Here is a 20,282-nt window from a genome sequence, read left to right as displayed (position 1 = left end):
CCCCCCCTCTGCCCCATAGTGCCCCCCCCCCCCCCCCCAAGAAGACAAGGCACGGGCTCAGAGCAAGCTCCTTTATTGATCCCGCAATCAGGGTCGGGTTCCAGCGGCGTCTCCTCACATGGGCTTCGGGGGGGGCCGGGGGGCAGCACCCTGGAGGGGGGGGACAGCGTCAGCCAGGGCTTGGGGGGGATTGAAACCCCATTTTCCCCCATACAGATAACATATAACATATAATATATGTAATATATACATATACACAGTGTCAGCCAAACCGGGGGGGGAGGGATTGGCGGGGGAGGAATGGGGGGGTGAGGAATGGGGGGGTGAGGAATGGGGGGGTGAGGAATGGGGGGGTGAGGAATGGGGGGGTGAGGAATGGGGGGGTGAGGAATGGGGGGTGAGGAATGGGGGGTGAGGGATTGGGAGGAGGATTGAATCCCCATTCCCCCCCCATATACACACAGCATCAACCAGGCCTTGGTGGGGGGACAGAACCCCCATTTCTCCCCCCCGTAAAACGGGGTTCATCCCCCCCATATCCCCCCCAGCACCAACCAGGACCTGGGGGGGGGGGATGAACCCCGTCCCCCCCTGTACCTACAGCGGGGCGGAAGCGGGGCGGGGGGGTCCGGTCCTTGCGTGCCTCCCGCGAGCGGTTCCGCACCACCTTGCTGTGGATGGCGCAGCTCACGCAGTAATGGAGCTTCACGTAGAGCTTGGGCAGCACATAGGCTATGGAGGGGGGCACCAGGGGGTCAGCAACCCCCAGAGCCCCCCCCCGAGCCGCGCTATGGGGCTGGGGGCCGCGCTATGGGGCTGGGGGCCGCGCTATGGGGCACTCACAGTCGAAGACGCTCGCCTCCGAGATGTCCCTGACGGCCGCGGCCTCCACGATGTTGCGGATCACGAACTTCTTGATGGCCTTGTCCTTGGGCACGCAGCGGGCGCAGTTCGTGCAGCGAATGGGCTGGACGTGCCCGCGGCCCTTCTTGGCCCGCCCGTTGTTCCTCCGCTTCTTCGTCTGCGCGGGGATCGGGGGGGAATGGAGCAGAGCCCGCCCCACATCGGCACCGCCTGCCCCATAGGAGCCTACGGCACTGCGGGCCCTCCCGCAGCCCCAGGCAGGGCCTGTGACAGCCCCTCAGGCCCCTAGAGCGGCTCTTCCCAGCATCCCCTGCCCCACACAGGCCCTATGGCGGCCCCCACCACCAGCATCCCTTGCCCCATAAGCCCCCCCAGTCCCTATGGACCCCATATGGACCCCATATAGGCCCCCCCCAGCCCCTATGGACCCCAAACAGGCCCCTCACAGCCCCACACGTGCCACCGCCCGCGCCGCTCTCACCATGGCGCTCCCGAGGCCGCGAAAGAGGGCCCGGCCGCCCCACTGCCGCCCTTATATACGTCTCCCGCCGCCCGGAAGCGCCTCCGCCGCCATCCCCGGTTCGCTCCGGCCCCTCAGGACCTCTCGGGGCCCACAGCATCGCCCCGGTCCCGCCGCACCGGCTCCACCGGAGGGTCCGGGGGGTGAGCGGGGCCGAGCTGAGCCCGGGGCGGCGGCGGAGGCGTGGCGGCTTAGGGGACTACTTCTCATCGCCGAGGCGGAGGGATCGGCGCTACGTGAGGTGTAAGAGGTTTGTGCGTACTGCGCGTGACGTTCTTTCCCGAGCGCGCCGCGGGGGATGCTGGGAGTTGTAGTCCCAGGGGCTCATACGCACCCCCACTGCTCCCCCCACCCCCGGGGTTCCCACCACCATCCTGCCCCCCCCCCCAGGGCTCTGTGGGGACCCCCAGTGTGTTCCCCTTTATGAATAGGGTCCAACCCCCCCCATCCCTTAAAGAGGAACCCCCAGTGTGTGCGTGCCCCTTTTGGGGGGGGTCCCCACTGTGTCCATTGTAGGGGTCCCCAATGTGTCCCCCCGTTACCCCTGGGGGGTGCTCAACGTGTCCTGTCCCCCCCCTCCTCACCCTTGGGGTGTGTTTCCCACAATGACCCCTAGGGGGGGGCGGTTCCCACATCCCCTCCATCACCTTTGGGCAGGGGGGGTCCCATTGTGTGCCCTTCCCATCACTTTGGGGGTGGGGAGGTGCGGGGGGGGCCGTTAAATTACTCGGGTTTATTTATAACAGACCTTCAGCCATTACAGTACAAAACTTACAGTAGATCTCGTTACACAAATAGGTACTTACAATATCTTACAGATACAAAAGCTCCTGGAGGGGGGGGCCGGGGGGGGTCCAAAAGCGCCTTGAACCTCCCAAGCCAAGCCAACAGCAAAGCCATTAACGAGAGACAACTGAAACCCAAGGGAGGGAGCAATGGGATGTAAAGGGGGGGGGGGGGACACGGGGTATTGCACATCATCATCCTCATCCTCAGGGTTTGTTCTTCATCCATCTGCTTCAAAAATAGACATTTACAGAGTAAAGCGCCTGGAGGTGTACAAAATTCCTATGGCTGGGACAGGGAATGGAATTCCGTAGGGAAAAGAAAGGAAAAGAACAAAACACCCCCCCCCCCCCCCAATAATGAACCAACCCAAGGGCGCTCCAACTGCAGCGCTTGTTTTGGGTTGGGAAAGCCCCTTTTTGGGGTGGTTTGGGGGGGTGGGAAGGGGGGGGCTGAGCCCCAGTGATCCCCCCCCATATAGAAAGAGGGGAGGGTGTTAAATATATATCTAATAATAATAGTAATAATATTAATTAATAGCAAAAGGGGGGGGAAGAGGGGCAACGGGAGCTGTTGCCGCCGCATTGAGGTGGTTGCGTTGGTACAAAAGGAACAGGCTTTGGTTTCACCCTCAGGAGCCCCCGGGGGGGCTTTTATGCGTCCTGGGCCTGGGGGGGGGGATCAGGGACACCCCCCCCCAAGGGGGTGGGATATGGATATAAAGGGGGGGGATGCGGGAGGGCACCGGGATCGGGTGAGGCCTCCGCTTCATTTTTGGTTCACGGCTGCTTTCCCCTTTGGATAAGGGACCCCAAAGAGGGGGCCTGGCCCCCCCCCCCACTGTGTTCTGCCCCCCCCCCAAGCCATCCCAAAGGATTGAGGATCCAAAGCTCCATGCTGGGGGTGTTGATACCCCGAAGAGGAGAGACCCTGGAGCACCAGGAGAGCCCCCCCAATCCCTTGGGAATGGCGAGGGGGGAAGGAGGAGGAGGAGATCCCATCTTCCTGCCTTCATTTAAGGGGAGCAATATGGAATCTCACCCCCCCCATGCAGGGCTATGTATCCGGGGGGGGGGGCTTCAAATCCCATTGGGAATCACCGGGTAAATCCGGCAGCACCGGGAAGGGGGGGCAGCAGCGGGTCCCCCAGGATAGACTCATTAAAGCTCAGGATGCAGCGATCCCCCCAAACCGGGTTAAGGGGGGGGTCACGGCTGATGGAGGTGGGGGGGGTCCCATAGAGGGGGGGCTTAGCACCGAATCTGAGGTTCGACGGGCTCGCACCAAGGCAAGGGCTTGGAGCCGGAATCGGGATCGGGACTGGGATAAGGAAGAGCCCCAATGAGTGCGACTCTGAAAGGGGCAGAAGAGATAGAAAAGAGCAACTCAAAAGCTCAATAAATAACAATGGGAAGGAGATGGTTTTGGGGGGGGGGGGCCCAAAAAAGTCCATTAACATTTAAATATAAAAAGGCAAATGGTTCCCAGCCCCCCCCCCGGGGGTTTTGGGGTGCTTTTGGGAGTGATTTCTTTTTCCATCGTTTTTTTTTGTAGCCAAAATCAGTGCAAAGGAGTTAAAAAAGAACAACAACAGTTCCATGCCCGAGGGTCGGAGGGGGCTGAGCGAGAGCCAAGGGATGGGGATGGGGGCAACGGGGGGGGGGGGGGGGGGGGGGGGGCCGGGTTTAACCAACTTTGTGCTCGCCCCTCACTATGTGGGAGGAGAACTCGTACCGGTCCTGGCTGTGGTAGCCACAGATGTTGCACTCGAAAGGGTCTCTGAAGCCGTGGCAGCCCATGTGGATGGTGAACATGACGTGGTCCAGGAAGAGGATGCGGCAATGCTCGCACTTGAAGGCCCGGAGCTGCTCCCCGTCCTCATTGAGCACCCTCAGGGCTTCTTTGGCAGAGCTCGGGGTGGAGCGGGCGGCCGGGGGCCCCTCCGGCACCTTGGGGTCCTCTTTGGCGTAAGCTGGGCTCTGGCGGGTGCTCCCCGCGGGCCCCTGCGAGCTCCGCTCCTCGTGGTTGCTTTCGGTGTCGCTGGAGTCGGGGCAGCCGTTGGGGGGGGACCCGGCGTGGTCCCGGCCCCGGTACAGCACCGGCACCGCGTCCCCCACGTCCTCGTGGCCCTCGGCCGCCTCCCGGCCCCCCGGCAGCTCCAGCCGGGCCGGCAGGGCCTGGAGCTGGGTGTAGACGGAGCTGATGACGGGGGTCACCTCCGAGATGCAGTTTGTGGGGGGCAGGCGGAGGCTGCGGAGGTGCTCCCCCCCCATCAGGGCTAAGGAGCTGCCGTAGGAAGGGTCCAGGGGGTGATGGGCTGAGACCATCTCCACGTCCTTCTCGAAGCCGGAGCTGACGTCGAAGGGGAGGTCCGAGAGCGTGAATCTCATCTGCTTCTCCCCTATGGAAGCAGAGCGGGGTCACAGCAGGCTTTGGGGTCCATCCCCTGGGTCCCGTGGCCCCTCCATCCCCAGCATCATTGCGGTGCTAATGGGGGGACGCACACATGCCCCTTTGACCCTCCTCATCCCAATGGGAATCCAACGGGAATCCCCTTACCCACGAACTTCTGGGGCGTGGAGCGTTTCCTCTTGGTGAGGCTGTTGGCCAGGCGGTCGATGAAGCTGGGCCGCTCGGAGGAGGGATGCAGCAGCGCCTCCGGCACCATCTCCAGCTCCCTCATCTCCTCCCCTGGCAAAGAGAAGGGAAAAGCCACGTCAAGGCGGCAGCCGTGGGACGGGCACGAGACTCCGCAGCCGCTGCTCCTGCCCTCTGCCAGCCGGGATGGACGTGGGGAAAGGCTCCTCTGCTCCAGGCCCAGAGCTTACCCCGTGGGTGCCTCGGTCGCGGGGCGGCCGCTCCTCCCTTCTTCCTCGAGCTGCGCCCGCTCCTGCCGCTTTGGGGAAGAGGAGCCGGCTTCAACGCATGCAAGTGCCCCATTCCCGCTATTCCTGGTGGCGCTCAGCCCATCCCGCAGGGATGCCGGGAAGGGTGAGTGAGGAGCAGGAAGGCTCCGGCATAGCCAAGACAAGGGGGCTGCTTGCTGGCTCCCAGGAGCACCAAAAGGTGCTTCCAAGCCACTCGGTGCCCATCGCCCACTGCGGTTGCCCTCGATATAGGGAGCAAAGGGGGGGTTTCCATTCAATGGGGAGTTTTCCATCCGGGAAGCTCTGGCATTCAGCTGCCGGCACGGGGAGGAAGCAGCGAGGTGCCACTGGCAGCGCTTTGTGACAGTCACCGAGCCCCCGAGCGTGGCGAGCTCCAGGGCTCCCCCTCCATAGGCAGCTCCCCCTTCTCCATTGGGAATGCCGGTCCCCGTCCGCCCCCCCGTGCCCCACTGACCTGCCTGGCTGGCCAGGGCCGGCGGCTCCGCGTGCAGGCTCTGCAGGTAGCTGTGGCAGCGCTCCTTGTGCTCCTCCAGCGTGCTCTGCTGCTTGTAGCTGCGCCCGCAGTAGTTGCACTTGTAGGGCTTGCCCACGGTAGGGGAGGAGACTGCAAGGGAGAAAAGCAGAGCCGGGTTGGAAGCACCTGGGAAGGGCTGGATACAGGCAATGGGATGGAGGAGCCAGCAGGAGAAGGGCTGTGGGTGCTGCTGAAGCACTGGAATCCACCGGGATACGGCCCAATCCCACCTCTGCTTGGCTCTGCCCCCACACCACCAGTGACAGGTAACAGGATAGGTGTAACCCCGTTACGCTGATGGAAGAGTGGGATTTAAGGTGCTTCGCATCCTTTGGAAAGGGCATGGATAGAGGGATGCAGGCTCCAAGGGGCCAGGACCTGCCTGAACCCGTTTTGCTCTTTTCCGGCCCCATTTTGGGGTGGTTCTGGGCTTTCCTGCAGGTTGTGGTGTGAATTGGCCTTCCCAACCCCTGCTCCAGCTCCTGGGTTCCTGCCCCGTCCATTCCCAGCTCCGGACGCTGATGCCAGTATCCAGGATCCAGGTTAGGAAGGCGATGAGAAGAGCACTGGCCCGGAGCAGTGAAGATGGGTTTGCTCCAGTGAAATCACTACCCGCCTCCAAACAGGATTCCCAGGCAGGAATTCATTCCCAGATCCAACCACTTGGAAGTGGAGCCTCGCTTCCCAAATTCCACACCAATCCCCAAGCTCAGAGCTCTCCAAATGCCTCAGTTCTGCTCCTCCTAAACCAGGCAACAACCCAAATCCTCCGCTTGTGCATCCCAAAGTTCGCCCCTCAATGGCTGTGTCAGGATCTGGGATGGCTTTCCAAGCCATAGGGATACCCTGAAGTTATTCCCTTGGGATCCAGCTTGGGATTCAGGGCTCAATCCTGCTGTGGAGGCTCCGTCTGTGCTTGCAGAGGGTCAGGAATGGGGTGTACGGTGCCTGCAGCACAGGGAAGGAGGCTCCATCCTTTGCCTTGCGATCCGTGGCTTCTCCTTTCATTCCTTCCTCTGGGAATTCGCTCCTCACAACGTCCGGATGGACTCGGCCCCTCCATCACCTCACAGGGGCTCCCAGCCAGGTCCACTGAGGATCTTCACCCCCAAACCGGGAGCCATGGGAATGATCTCCCCAGGAGAAGCCTTTTACACCCAAGTACAAGAGAAGAGGAGCAGCTCCGGGATGGATTCCTCATGGACGGGGCCTCAGAGGAGCTGCAGCCTCTGATCTCTGCTGTGTTTGATGTGGGTTTGATCCGGAGAGCGCATCCTGCGAGATGAAAGCTCCTGCTCCCCATGGGGGTGTGCAGGGAAGGCAGAGGGAGGCTGAGCCAGGCCTGACCCAGCCTCTTCCCTCTGAAATCCCCATTAAACCAAGGCTTTTCTTAGTAATGAGCTCCCAGAAAAGCTCCTTTGGCCTGGAGATGCCGGAAGGACTCGTCCCAGTTCCGTGTCTCTCCCTGAAGGGCTCCGGGAGACCCTTTCCATGCCGGGCAGTGGGGAGACGGCAGCTCCGGATGCTCAGCGAGGGGGAAGGTGGTGGCAAAGCCCAAACCCCCTCTTGTGAGGTGCCCTATTCCAGGCCTGGCACCCGGATTCCTCCCCAGCATCCCTTGGGAAGTCTCGGCTGTGCACGGGAAGGAGAGGAACTCCCAAAAGGAAGAGCAAAGCAGGAAGATTCAGGCTTAAACCCAGAGCATCGTATCCTCTAACCGGGACTTAAGGGCAAAGGAGGCTTCCAGGCCAGGCTGCGAGGGGGGAGCAGGTTCCTGCGCTCCTGGGCATGAAGAGGCTCTTCAGGGGCTGGGATTCCTCCTTTGTGGAATCATTCCCATGCTCACAAGCGTCCGGATGAGCAGGAAAAGGCCTGGCAGCGCCACGAGTGGTACGGGAATGAAGGGACGGGATTGCCAACAGGAGTTGGCTTCACTTCAGGTCAGCTTCACTTCACTTCTGCTTCACTTCACTGCCCCCCAGGTCCCCATCAGCTCTTACATCCCGGAGCCAGAGAGTGGAAACCACAGCTCCCAATGTCCCATCCAAGCGAGGACAACGTCGAAGCCAGACAGAGCAGAACCCCTCAGGCTGGGACAGGGCGCACCCAAGGGTGGGACCTCCCTGCTCTCCATAAAACCTATTAAACATTGATCTTTATAAGGAAGAGCTGCCACAACCCCCAGGAATAACTGGAATACGGAGCCCATAAACCAGGCACCAACCCCAGCACAGGAGGAGCTGAACCAGCACCACCTTTGGCTGCTCTTGGTTGGGACCTTGGCTTTGAATCCCTGGCGTTTGGGCCCTGGTTCCGTGTTCCTCCCCATCCCGGTACCCACCGGAGTGTGTCCGGAGGTGCCCGGTGAGCGCATCCCGCCTCCGACAGGCGTAGTTGCAGAAGGGACACTTGAAGGGCTTCTCTCCAGAGTGCAGCTTGATGTGACGCAGGAGGTTTCCCTTCTGGGTGAAGGAGGCTCCGCACTGGTTGCAATGGAAGGGCCTTTCCCCTGTAAAACAGGAGCGAGGACGTCAAATTCCTGCTGGGAAGCTTTCCCCATCCTCAGGGATCAGAAGCATCCCCAGCTCCAGCAGCAGAGAGGAAAAGCCTGAGGTTAAGGGCACTGCACCAGCATGGTCTGGTGTGAAGCATCCCTGCCCATGGCAGGGGGTTGGATCTGGGTGAGCCTAAGTTCCTTCCCAACCCATTCTCTGGGTCTGTGACGGGACCCCCAAGCTGGGGAGGCTCAGACCTGGTGCTGGTGGTTGGATGCTGATGAGGAAACCCCATCTACACACACTTCCATGGACCTTCCCTCATCACCACCACCTCAGCTGTGACACCCTCATCTCTTGTGGTGCCACCAACCATCACCCAGGTACCACCAGCATCCCCAGGCAACCATCAGCATCCCCCAGGTACCACCAGCATCCCCAGGCAACCATCAGCATCACCCATGTACCACCAGCATCCCCAAGGAACCACCAGCATCCCCAAGTTACCACCAGCATCATCCAGGTACCGCCAGCATCCCCAAGGTACCACCAGCATCACCCAGGTACCGCCAGCATCCCCAAGGTACCACCAGCATCACCCAGGTACCGCCAGCATCCCCAAGGTACCACCAGCATCATCCAGGTACCGCCAGCATCCCCAAGGTACCACCAGCATCATCCAGGTACCGCCAGCATCCCCAAGGTACCACCAGCATCACCCAGGTACCGCCAGCATCCCCAAGGTACCACCAGCATCATCCAGGTACCGCCAGCATCCCCAAGTTACCACCAGCATCATCCAGGTATCACCAGCATCCCCAAGGAACCACCAGCATCCCCAAGTTACCACCAGCATCATCCAGGTACCGCCAGCATCCCCAAGGTACCACCAGTATCACCCAGGTACAAGCAGCATCCTCAAGGTACCACCAGCATCCCCAAGGAACCACCAGCATCCCCCAGGTACCCGCAGCATCCCTGAGCCCCACTCACCCGTGTGGCTGCGCTTGTGCACCATGAGGACGTTGGGGCCGATGCAGACCATGCCACAGATGTCACACTTCAACTTGCCATTGGGCAAGCGGATGCCACCGGGGGAATGGGGCTCCTGGCCTGGGCCATCGCAGTAGCCCAAGGGCTCCGAGAGGGAATCCTCCACGATGACGCTGTCGTCCTTGTCCAGCATCCGCTCGTCCTGGGCCAGCAGCCGGCTGCCCTCCTCGTCGCTGTACATCTCCACCTTGATGGAGTTGGCTGCGGGGAGGCACAAGGGATGGGATGTGAGGAAGGAGCTGGGAGCTTGGGCACGAGCGGCCAAACCCATGCAGACGAAGCCCTCAGAGCCGTGGTGGTGGCCTTGAGCATTGAGCACCTTCTCCATCCTGGTTGGTTCTAAGGCTTAAGTCCTAAAGGGAGCGCTGGGATGTGGGGCGGGCTTTGGGTGGGATGAACTGCTCACCTGGATCACACCAGGTCAGGGCCTGGCTGCACACCCCAGAGCACTGCTCCTGTGGGAAAAGCCCTGCACTTCCCTGGATTCAAAGGCGCTCGTGCTTCGGAAGCAAGGACTCCAAATTTCCACCCTCTGGAGCAGGAAAGGCTCCAAGAGCCCCACAAGGTCCCTGTGATCCCTTCTCCATTGCTTCCAGGAACCAAAGGGAAGGGATGGGACCCTCTGGGCACCAGGAACCCCAAGAAAGCTCCTGTGGGATGAGGGAAGCAGATGCAGGGACCAAGGCAAGGTCCAGGCAAGGGCAACGAGAAGGCAGAGGCGGGAGAAGAGGGATTCCTATGGAGGGAGAAGTGGTGCTGGGACCCCCTCAGCCTTTAAATGATCCAAGTGGGAAGCTTCCTCCTTGAAGCCATCACCAGGGAATCCCTTTGGGATGCTCCCAGGATGGGGACAGCAGCTCCTCCTGCTCCATGCAGGCCGGAGGAAGATGCTGCTGGAGTCGAGTGGGATCCAGGGCACCCACATGGGGTATTTAGAGTCTCTTTAAAGCTCAGATCCTTGTTTCTCCCATTGGAAGCAGGAGGCTCTTCCCGATCCCTTCGGAGAACAGTGGGCACTGGAGGAACTGAACTTCACATCCCAAAGGAGCAGCCTCCAGCCCCGTTGGGACTCGATTCCTGGGGCTCATCCGGCTCTTTGTGAGAGCTCCAACACTCACCCGCATCCCGGGATACACTGGGAAACCCCGGCAACATCCCGGCCTATAGAAGCTTGGCGGGGGGGGTGAACAAGCTCTTCCCATCTGCTGCAATGGGAATGCTGCTTCCCGGAAGGCTTCGGGTCGCTTACCAGGCACCGAGGAGGCGGGAGCACCGCAGGTGGTGGCGGCAAGAGGCTCCCAGGGCTGGGAATACTGAGAGGGAAGCTCCCTGCCTCCAATGGAGCGGGCAGGAGCGGGGGGGATTAGCGAGGAGCAGCAGCATGGAAGTGATTCACCCGTGGGAGCTTTATTGCCGGGTGAAGAGCCCAGGAATTCCCTGGCTCCCGGCCTGCCCTTCCTGGAGCCCGGGGCACACGGATGCCTTCCCTAGGAGGCTCCCAGCAACGGGAACCCGGCCCTGGCACTCAGCGCCTGTTTGCTGAGCCCTTGGCCAAAGCCACTGCTGGAGGCTGAAGCATTCCTGCGGGTGGGAGCAGGATGGGACCGGAGCCACCGCGCTCCCATGGGAGCATCCAGTGGGAAGCTCCTCGCTCAATGGGGAGACGTTTGCTGGGTTGGAGGGGGGGTTTCTCTTCTCCCATCCCCTTGGGGATGCTTTATCCCAGGGTACAGAGGGGAGGCCAAGCCCTGCGTGCGATCCTGCTGCTCACAGCCAGGTTACACAACGCTCCCCCTCCGGCGGGGCACGGCACCAGCGGGGAAGTCAAATCCCATCAGAGGCGAGAGCATCACCGGCATCCCGGTGCTGCAGGGCACGGGCTGGGCATTGTCCTCCCGGGCCACGTGCTTCGGCTTCCAGCGAGCAGAGAGCTCGGCTCCGCGCGGAGGCTCCCGGGTGCTTTTAGAGGGCAAGGAGAAAGCAAAGAGCGAGGAATAAAAGGGGGGAAGAACGGGGCTCGCTCACGATGAAAGGGAATGGTTGGGGTTATTGCATCCCAGCTCCTCCGCTACGGAAAAGCCTCGTGCTCCGGAAGCAGGAGGGAGGAAGCCAGAGCAGGGCTGGTGCCTGAGGCAACCCCTCAGTGCCACCATCCCAGCCCTTGTGCCACCGATGTCCATGGACACGCAGCATCTTGCGGCTCAGGCCCACAAGGAATGACCCCAATTCCTTGGCATCCCCATGGAGCTGCTCCAGGCCGGGTTTATCCCAGTGGGAAGTCGCTGCTATGCGGGTTGGGGCAGTGCTGGGACTCACCACTGAGCGAGCGGCTCGGGGACGAGTGCTGGCTGTTGGGGGTGCTCACGGTGGGCCCCACGATGGCCGAGCTGAATTCCTTCTCCAGGGAGGAATCCCCACTGCCTTTGGGAAGAGGGAGACAGCAGTGAGTGAGGCCCCAGATGCTCCTTTGGGATGGGGCTGCTGCCACCCAGGTTTGCCAGGGGCAGCCTGACCCCATGCTCTGCCCAAGTCCCTTTGCCTATAACGAAGTGAGAATTCCCAAGGAGATCCTTGTGGCTCTGGGAAGCCAAATCCACCCCAGTGAGCCCTCAGTGCCCCAGAGCAGCACCTTCTGAATGGGACCCCAGCACCCCATAGCTCCGTTGGGAAGAGGTTTTCTCTCCACCTGGGATCGCATTGGGATTGATGGGGACCCTTCCCATGCTTGAGCTCATGGACAGGTTATGGGGCTGATGGAAGGACCGAGCCCCCACGCTGCTCTATGGGCTGGGGGGGGGCACATCTTGAGCCCCAACCCCAAAGTGCTGCTGCATGGGGTGAGAGTGCCCCACATCCTGTTCACCTCCATGGGCATCCCCTCTGCAGGCTCCTATAGCTCAGCCCGGAGCACAGGGGGTTACAGCCACCCTGCAGCTCCCTCTGCCCAGCGCATCCCCTTCTCATCTTCCCAGCTCCAAGTCATTCCAGGATCCTCCTTCCCCCCCCCCCCCCCCCCCGCATCCCTGCATCCTGTTGAATTCCCCTTCTTGTACCTTGCTGGAGATAGCCGGGAGTGTTCTCACAGCCAACTCCTTGGAAACAGCGCTGGAGCCCCGGCTGCGTGTGCATGTCTGCGTCGCTGGCAGGGCGCACGCAGCCGCTCACCTTCCAGGAAGAGCAGATTCCTGGAAGCCAGGGAAAACGACCGTCATTTTACAGGCAGCAGCAGAGGGAGAGCGGGAATGCGGCCGCCGCGCCCCCGGGAAGGATGCAGCGCGCAGGGAGAGGGCAGCGGGGATGAGGCGCTCGCTCCCGGGAAGGATGCTGCGCGCAGGGAGAGGGTACCAGGGATGCTCGGCCCCCCCGGCTCAACAACCTGGAATGTCAATGGGAAAAGGGGGATCTGATGTGTGCAGGGAGAAGCTCAACAACCTGGAATGTCAATGGGAAAAGGGGGATTTGATGTGTGCAGGGAGAAGCTCAACAACCTGGAATGTCAATGGGAAAAGGGGGATTTGATGTGTGCAGGGAGAAGCTCAACAACCTGGAATGTCAATGGGAAAAGGGGGATTTGATGTGTGCAGGGAGAAGCTCAACCACCTGGAATGCCGGTGGGAATAAGAGGATGTGATGCGTGGAGGGAGAGGAGCAGCAGCCCAGTGTCACCCCACTCACTGGGATCAGATCCTTTGGCAGTGGGATGGGGACTGTGGAGTAAAAGCAGCTCACATTGAGCCCCCCCCCCGGATACAGGGATGTGTATCCATATGGAAAACCACACATGTAGGGACTGACCTCAGTGGCAGCTCCCACCCCACAGCAGGACCAAACGTGGACCCAGGGCTCACTAACACCCCCCAGTGATGCTGAGGGCAGGAAGAACGTGTTCCACATCTCATTCCCAGCTCCTGCCCATTCCCATGTGCCGGAGAAAGGCTCAAACACCCCGGAGGAGCCCCAGGAAGGAGGAAAACCCAGTTCATTTCTCCTTGATCCCTTTCTGCTGCCCTGTTTTCAGCTCCTCGGCGAGGCAGCTTCATCCTCAGATCCCAAAGGAGCCCCAATCCCAGCACCAAGCGCTGATCCTTCCCGAAACAGGGAAGAGCTCCTCTGCTCCCCATAGACCCCAGGCAGGATCCCCTCAGCCAGGATGGGGATCAGACACCGGGATACCCCGGGAAGGTGGGAGCTGAAGCCCACCCCAGCGCTGGGAGCACCCAGGTTCCCTCTTCACCCTTGAGATCTCAGGAAATACTGGCTCCCAATTCATGTGTTCCACAATTCCCACATGGAAACCCGCTGGAAACTTGGCTGTAGCCCAGTTATCCGAGGTGCTCTGCTCTCTGCAGCCTCAGGGCCCCATTGCCAGGCTTCAATCCTTACCCTATGGATGAGCTGATCCCTGTTTTCCTGCCCCGATCCCAGGCGGCACCAGGCTCCACTCCCCAGGTTCCAGAAGGAGAACTCCCGCAATGCCGCTCTTCCTCTCCTTTAACCATTCCCCTTCCCTCCCTGGAAAGCTGGATCCCAAAGGGATTCAGGCTCTTCTGCTCCAGGAAGCTGGGAGCAGGATCAGGCACATCAGGATCCTCTGGGATCAGAGGGAATCCTTGGCGGAAGGAGGAACTTTACCAGGGTGGGCAGCATGTCCTGGGATTCCCAGACTGTGCCAGGCTGCCTGCGCTGATCCCACTGGATCCAATGCACTTCCATAGGGAGCTTCCTGCCTGCTGTGCTAGATTCACTCTAATCCCGCCCTTATCCCAAGCAAATGTTTCCCATCCCAGAGATAAGAACAAATCCCACCAAACCACCCGCACTTCCCGCCCGGGCTGGGTTCCTGCAGGACACCAGATAAGCTTAATCCCTGTCAGTGTCCCAGAGTTCCCTATGGACACCGCGGCTGTGATCCCAGCACAGCTGATTCCAGCATGTTGGTATCCAGGGAAGCTCCATCCATGCATCCACGCATCCATCTCCTGCTCTTCCAAGATCCATGGGTGAACTCCCAGCTGCCCCCAGGGCAACAACATCAGAGGGACCTTGGAGCAGCTTCCAGGGGGATAAGAAACCTGGAAAAGGGCTTTGGATACGGGATGGAGGGACAGGACAAAGGGAATGGCTTTAACCTGCCCGAGGGGAGACTGGGATGGGATCTGAGGAGGAATCTTCCCTGTGAGGCGGGTGGGACATGGAATGGGTTGAATGGAGGTTTGGATGCTCCATCCCTATTCAAGGCCAGGCCGGAGCAACCTGGTCCAGCAGAAGCTGTCCCTGCCTCTGGAATTGGATGAGCTTGAAGATCCCTTCATCCCAACGCATTCCATGGCTGTCTGACTACACCACGGGCACGGGGATGTTGGGACCACCCCAATGGCAGCAGCATGGCCTTGGGCAGAGCCACAGGATGACTTAATCCCAAAGGATGAGCCTGAGCATCCCAAACCCCTCAGGATCCCAAAGGAGCCAACACGACACCTACCAGATATGTAGGATCGCCCATTACAGTCTTCGATATCCATCTTGAAGGGATTTTGCTGGAATAGAAAGCAGAGCGTGGTCACCTCCTGCCCTCCGGGACACACGGAATCCCACCTCAGGGAAAGGGGAATGCGCCCAGCTCCCCCAGGGATAAGGCTTTGATTTGGCTTCAATCCCAAACCAGCCCCGTTTTCCAAGCAGGAATGGGGCTCGAGTAGCACTTGAGGGGTTGGAAATGCAGGAGAACACCGAAAGCCAGTGAGGATTTGTCTCCTTGGAAAAGGAAAACCAACGGGATCCGGGAGCCGCACGAGATGGAGACACCAGGATCCAGACACCGGGATCCAGAGCCCTCGACCCGCTCCCAATCCACAACTGAACGGTGCCTCATGTCCCGGGCACTGAGGGAATTAACCAGGATTCAGGAGCTGCATCCTGGAACACCGGCACCATTCCCTTCCTTTCCCTGCCTTCAGAAGAAAAGGGAGCATCCCAGCCCCGAGTTCCCTTTCCCACTATTAACTGCATGGGATGAAGTAACTGAGGCTGGAATCAAAGCAGCCCCTCACTGATCCCTATGGATATCCAGTGAGGACCCAGAGCAGGGCCAAACCCCCACGCTCCAGGAGCACATCCCCATCTCGGGCCTTTCTTCCCGGCTTTCCGGGGCAATCATCCGTTGGGAATGCTGCGCTGGAAGTAGAGCAGAGGGAGTGCCTGAAATAGGGCCTTTTCCCTACGGAAAAGAAATCAAAGGCCTCAGAATTAGCCCAGATGAAGAAAGCTCCATCCCGGTATCCCAGTGGGATGTGACTTGGGAACGTCCTTGGAGCAGTGAGAGGCTGCAGCCGGGAGGTCCCTCCTGTGGCCAGGAACATCCCAGCGATGGGAATTCTCCCTGCTCCCGAGCTTCTGTCCCTCTGCACCGAGGTGTGGATCCAGCTGGAAGCAAAGTGGGATGAGTGCTCGGAGCCTCCTGCAGGGGAAGAATTAGTCAGGGCTGGAAAGTGGCTTCATCCCAGTTCCAGGGTTTTCCAACGGGAGGATGGTTTTTCCACCTCTGTGGAACGAAGCGGCTGCTCCGAACATCAGGAATGCTGCAGGATCCAGTGCGGGGACCTTCCAAAGGGATTGTGATGGGATGCGATGCTGCAGCCGAGGAGGGACCCTTCGGAGCGAAGCAGTGGGAATATTCCCAGCGAAATTCCCGGCTCCCAAACACCCTCAGAGTGCATCTGAGGCAGCCAAAACGAAGCCCAGGGTCCTCCGGTTATCCAATGGATCCCATATCCCACATAACAGCCCCATTCTGGGTGCCTTACCCCGGGAACTGGGCAAATCCGGCTGCAATTCCTGATGCAATTCCCGACCTTTCTATAAAGGGCAGAGGGGCTGAGAGAGGGACCCCCGCCAAGGATGCGGATCAGGCAGCAAAGTGGGAATGTGATTCCTCACCACCATTCACTGCTCCCGGCTGGAATAGCGCTGGCTCCGCAATGGATACATGGATACACCCGGCTTTGAAAGGCAGCTGCTGGAAAAGGCACAATTCCTCCTCTTAAAGCAGGAATTCGGATCCCAGATCAATCCCGGGATATTTTCCAGCGGGGCTTTGATCCGTTGTGTCCTTAGGAGGGAAGCTCCTTCTCCTGCACATCCTGGGATGGCCGGATCCTGGGATACACACGCTGGATCCTCAACGCTCCCAAGGTCTGGAATGGATCCTCCTGGTGCTCTGCCCTCGGATCACCCCAGATCCCGCGATTCCCATTGGGAGCAGCGCCCGATCCCGAGTTTCCTCAAGTCCGTGGAAGCAGAAGCCGGGATGAATCCCGCTTTCCCATCGCGGCCGGACGCAGGCTCTGACCCATTCAAGGCGCCCGCTCCAGGATACGGATACAGCAGGAATGAGCTCATGGACACCAGGCAGCATCTTCCCATCGCACCCCCCACATCCCGTGGGAACGCGATTCCGCATGGAGCAACCAGGAGCAGGAGCAAGTTCCCGGCTTCAGCCCAAAGCACCCGGGACACCGGCTCCGCGCTTCAGGAATGCGAGCCCAGGGAGTCAATGATGGGAACACATCCAGAGCAGGATCCAGCGCTGGGAAAACCCTGCCCGGAGCCCCCACCTCCAGCATTCCAGAGCGGGAAGCACTTGGAAGCAGCTCCCCCTGTTCCCAAGGAACCGTTCCCTGACCCCCCCCATCCCAACCCCGTATCCCATGGGCGGGGGGGGCAGGACACGATCCAATCCTACCCACAGCCGTGCAACAGCGGCCGAATTCCAATGGGATCCCGATCACCCCTCCCCATGTCCCGGCTGTGTCCCGGGAGCCCCCCCTTGGTTGAGCCCATTCATCCTAAGGGGGGGGAGTTTAAAACCTCCCCAAAGGGGGCAGATTTAGGCCCCCCCCAAAGCGGCCTCGCTGCGCCCCCCCCCCCAATGGACGCCCCCAAACCGGACCTGCCCCCCCCCGCCCCGGTCACACCCCCCCATGCCCCCCCCCTCCCGTTCCCGTCCCCGCCCCCCGGCCCCGCTCTCACCGGCGGGCGGGGGCAGGGCCCCCCCGGTTCCGCCCCGGCCGCGGGGGGGGGTCACGGGCGCGGCGGCGGCGGCGGCTCCACCTGAGGAGGGCCCGGGCCCCCCCCCGCCGCCCGCCCGCCCGCCCCGAGCCACTTCCGGCCCCCGCCGCAGCCAGGCCGCGCAGCCGAGCGCCGACGCTGTCGAGCCGCCGCCGGGAGGGGTGCGACGCGGCCGCCATGGGCTAACACGGGGAGGGGGAAGCAGTCGAGCGCCGATGAATCCAGCGGTGGCCAGGGGAGGGTAGAGGAGCGCCGAGTGGGGAGGGGGAGAGCGGGGATGAAGGCGGGAGAGCCGAGGGCATCGATGGGCCCCGTGAGCTGGAGCGGTACTCGATAGCCGATAATCGATGGGCGATAATCAGTATGGCGGGGACGGGCTTACGGCACAACGAGAGGTACCGGGAGCCCCCAGGGGGGTGGATCACAGGGAGGTTGTAGGGTTCTATAGGTTCAGGGAGTCCCATATGGTCATGGGGTTGTATAGGGTAAGGGAGCCCTATAAGGTCATGGGGGTTATCTAGGGTCAGAGGGGTTATGCAGGGTCACAGGGCTCCATGGGGTTACAGGCTCCACAAGCTTATGGAGTCCCATGGGGTCAAGGGGATACATGGGGTCACCAGGGTCCCATAGGATCAGTGTTATATAGGGTCAGGGCTCCCACAGGATGAGTGTCCTATAGGAGCAGTGGCTTATACCGGATCCCAGCGAGACCCAGGTCACCTGGGGACAGAGGGGTCCCTCTGCTGTGGGACCACTGGGCTGGGGGGGGGTCTCCCAGATCCACCCCCTGTATCCCACCCTCATCCCATCCCACCCCATCCCATCCTGTCCCTGCTCTGCCCCCGGAACCTCCGAGTCCATAAAAGCTTCACAATCTTTATGGAGCCACTTTCACACGTCGGGGGCCATAAACCGCAGCGACCTTTGCTCCGCGGCATGGGGGAGGATGGGATGGGATGGCAGCCACAGCCGCTCAGCGGGTGACGGTGACCTGGACGCGGTGCCAGGCGTTGCTGAGGACCCCGCGCAGGTTCCAGATGGGCGCCACGGTGTCGGGCTGGACGTTGTAGCTCCCGTCCACGGCCTTGCACACGATCTCCAGCTCCGCGCCCGCCGCCACCGGCGCCCGCAGCTCCCAAAGCTTCCAAGCCCAGGCGCGTCCCAGCGCCGGGCACTCGCCCTCCAACCGCGCCACGCTCCAGGTGCGGCCCCCGTCCAGGGACACGTCCACCCGCACCACGTCGCGCCCGCCGCCGCTCCACGCGTACCCCTTCACCGTCAGCTCCCCCGGCGGCACGGCCGCGCCGGGGCGCGGGTGAGTGATGGCCGATTGCACCGGCAGCTCCTGGATGGCGGGCGCCGCGCTGTAATCCACCGAGTCCCAGTCCACGCAGGGCGAGAAGCCCTTGTAGTCGTTCTGCTGCCAGTGGCTGGGGCTCTCGGCCGCGCTCACCGCCACCCGCCCCAGCCACTTCACGCTGCGGGCGCCCACCACGCCGGGCACCACGACGCGCACGGGGAAGCCGTGGTCGCGGGGCAGCTCCTCCCCGTTCATCTCGTAGGCGAGCAGGACGTCGGCGCTGGGGCTGATGGCGCGGCCGTAGGGGATGGAGGCCCCGTAGGGAGCCCCGCCGGGGTCGGCGTCCAGCCCCTCGAAGCACACGTGCCACTCCCCGGCGCGCTCCTCGCCGAAGCCGGCGTGGAGCAGCACGTCCCGGAGCCGCGCGCCGCCCCAGCGGGCAGTGCCGATGGCGCCGATGTCCCAGGGCAGCCCCTTGACGGGGCGCACGCGGCTCATCTCGGCGCGGCGGTTCCCGGCGCACTGCAGCGTCGCCGTGACCTCGTGCTTGGGGAAGCGGCTCCGCAGCTCCGGCAGTGACAGCGACAGGACCCGGCCCTCCGGGCCCTCCACGCGCAGCCGGTACGAGCCCGGGTCCACCGCCGGCACCGGGAGGTGGTTCCGGGTGAAGAAGAGCTCGTTGGGGGTCAGGAAGCGCTCGGCCAACAGCTCCGCGGGGGTCTCGGCGTTGAACGGCTTCCGGCTGCTGATGCGCAGCCCCGGGTGCCGAGGGGGGTCCCCGGCGAACGGGTCCTGAGCGGCGGCGGGGTCCGGGGGGGCCTCATCGGGGCTGAGCTCCCCCACCTTGAACTCGCGCAGCAGCTCCAGGACATGGGGCTGGTTGTGGACGGCGTAAAGGGCCCAGAAGGGCTCCAGAGCGCCCCCGGCCGCCAGCAGCAGCTTCTCGGCCCCGCCGGGGTGAAGCTCCACGAAGTCGGTGACATCGAAGACGTCGGTGCCGTGCGTGACCCAGACGCGGTCCTGGGGGGAGCGGTGCCTCCCCACCTCCTCCCGTGTGTACCGGGGGTACCGGCGGATCGGGGGGGCCTGGGCCGCCTGCGCGACCTGCGGGACCCCATCAGTGCCCGGTGCCCCCCCCGTCCCGGCGGTGCCCCCCCCGGTGCCCCTCGCTACTCACCCTCCGCCGCCGCTCCCCATAGGCCAGCGCAGTCCCGAGGCCCAGCAGCGCCGCCAGCACCGTGGCCGCCCCCCGCCGTCCCCCCGGGGCCGAGTTACCGGGGGTGAAGCGGGAGCAGCCGCGGCGGGGCAGCGGGAGCCTGCGGGGGGAGAACGGGGCTGGGACCGGCAACGGGGAAAGGGGGCGCCGAGGAGATGGGGGGGTCCCGAGGGAGCGGGTCCTACCTGTGCCCTGCGGCGATAGCGGCAGCGCGGAGCAGCAGCATCGCAGCGGGACCTGCATGGGAGAAAGCGGCTGGGGCGGGCACCAGGCATCGCTCGACCGGGAACTGGCCCCCGGGGGAGTGGGCAGCGGGAAACCGCGCGGGGCATCCCCTCTCCTCCCGCCCCTTCGCTCCGGTGTCCCCCCGGTTCCCGTCCCGGTCCCGCCGCGAACCTGCGTTGCGCTTTCAGTTGCGCGACCTCCTGTGCGGCGCTGCCCCTTTAAGAGACGCGAGGTGGGCGTGACCTCGGGTGAAACCACGCCCCTCAGGGTGGTGTGGGCGTGACCAAGCCCCTCTGGGGGTCCCGCGGGTGTGGGTGGGGTGGCGCGCTTAAGAGCGCGGCTTAAAGGGGCAAC

General features: G+C 62.4%; 3 protein-coding genes across 4 annotated transcripts; all 3 read right to left on the bottom strand.

Moving 5' to 3' along the window:
* Window positions 1-57: 57 nt before the first annotated feature.
* RPS26 (ribosomal protein S26) lies at window positions 58-1,618 on the bottom strand. Its single transcript, XM_080635607.1, has 4 exons — window positions 1,346-1,618; window positions 844-1,021; window positions 602-732; window positions 58-150 (listed from the first exon to the last, which is right to left on the bottom strand). The coding sequence occupies exons 1-4, from the start codon at window positions 1,346-1,348 to the stop codon at window positions 115-117; spliced, it is 348 nt and encodes a 115-aa protein (XP_080491733.1). The 5' UTR covers window positions 1,349-1,618; the 3' UTR covers window positions 58-114.
* Window positions 1,619-3,855: 2,237 nt separating this feature from the next.
* Window positions 3,856-17,245, bottom strand: IKZF4 (IKAROS family zinc finger 4; the record flags this gene model as incomplete). The annotated part of the gene is made up of 9 exons (XM_080635569.1): window positions 17,149-17,245; window positions 14,603-14,657; window positions 12,174-12,305; window positions 11,437-11,541; window positions 9,061-9,321; window positions 7,914-8,081; window positions 5,513-5,662; window positions 4,730-4,861; window positions 3,856-4,571 (listed from the first exon to the last, which is right to left on the bottom strand). The coding sequence occupies exons 2-9, from the start codon at window positions 14,640-14,642 to the stop codon at window positions 3,856-3,858; spliced, it is 1,704 nt and encodes a 567-aa protein (XP_080491695.1). The 5' UTR covers window positions 14,643-14,657; window positions 17,149-17,245.
* An 804-nt stretch (window positions 17,246-18,049) lies between these two features.
* Window positions 18,050-20,222, bottom strand: SUOX (sulfite oxidase). 2 transcript variants are annotated; one of them, XM_080635571.1, is made up of 4 exons: window positions 20,100-20,222; window positions 19,889-19,940; window positions 19,665-19,803; window positions 18,050-19,591 (listed from the first exon to the last, which is right to left on the bottom strand). In XM_080635571.1, the coding sequence occupies exons 2-4, from the start codon at window positions 19,927-19,929 to the stop codon at window positions 18,161-18,163; spliced, it is 1,611 nt and encodes a 536-aa protein (XP_080491697.1). In that variant the 5' UTR covers window positions 19,930-19,940; window positions 20,100-20,222; the 3' UTR covers window positions 18,050-18,160. The 2 variants fall into 2 exon arrangements, with proteins under 2 accessions (XP_080491697.1, XP_080491698.1); XM_080635572.1 differs by lacking the exon at window positions 20,100-20,222 and having other exon boundaries at window positions 19,889-20,090.
* Between the last annotated feature and the right edge of the window lie 60 nt (window positions 20,223-20,282).

The sequence above is a fragment of the Psittacula echo genome (assembly GCF_963264785.1).
Source record: "Psittacula echo genome assembly, chromosome: 27".
Taxonomy (NCBI): Eukaryota; Metazoa; Chordata; class Aves; order Psittaciformes; family Psittacidae; genus Psittacula; species Psittacula echo.
This window is presented reverse-complemented; position numbering and strand designations above follow the sequence as displayed.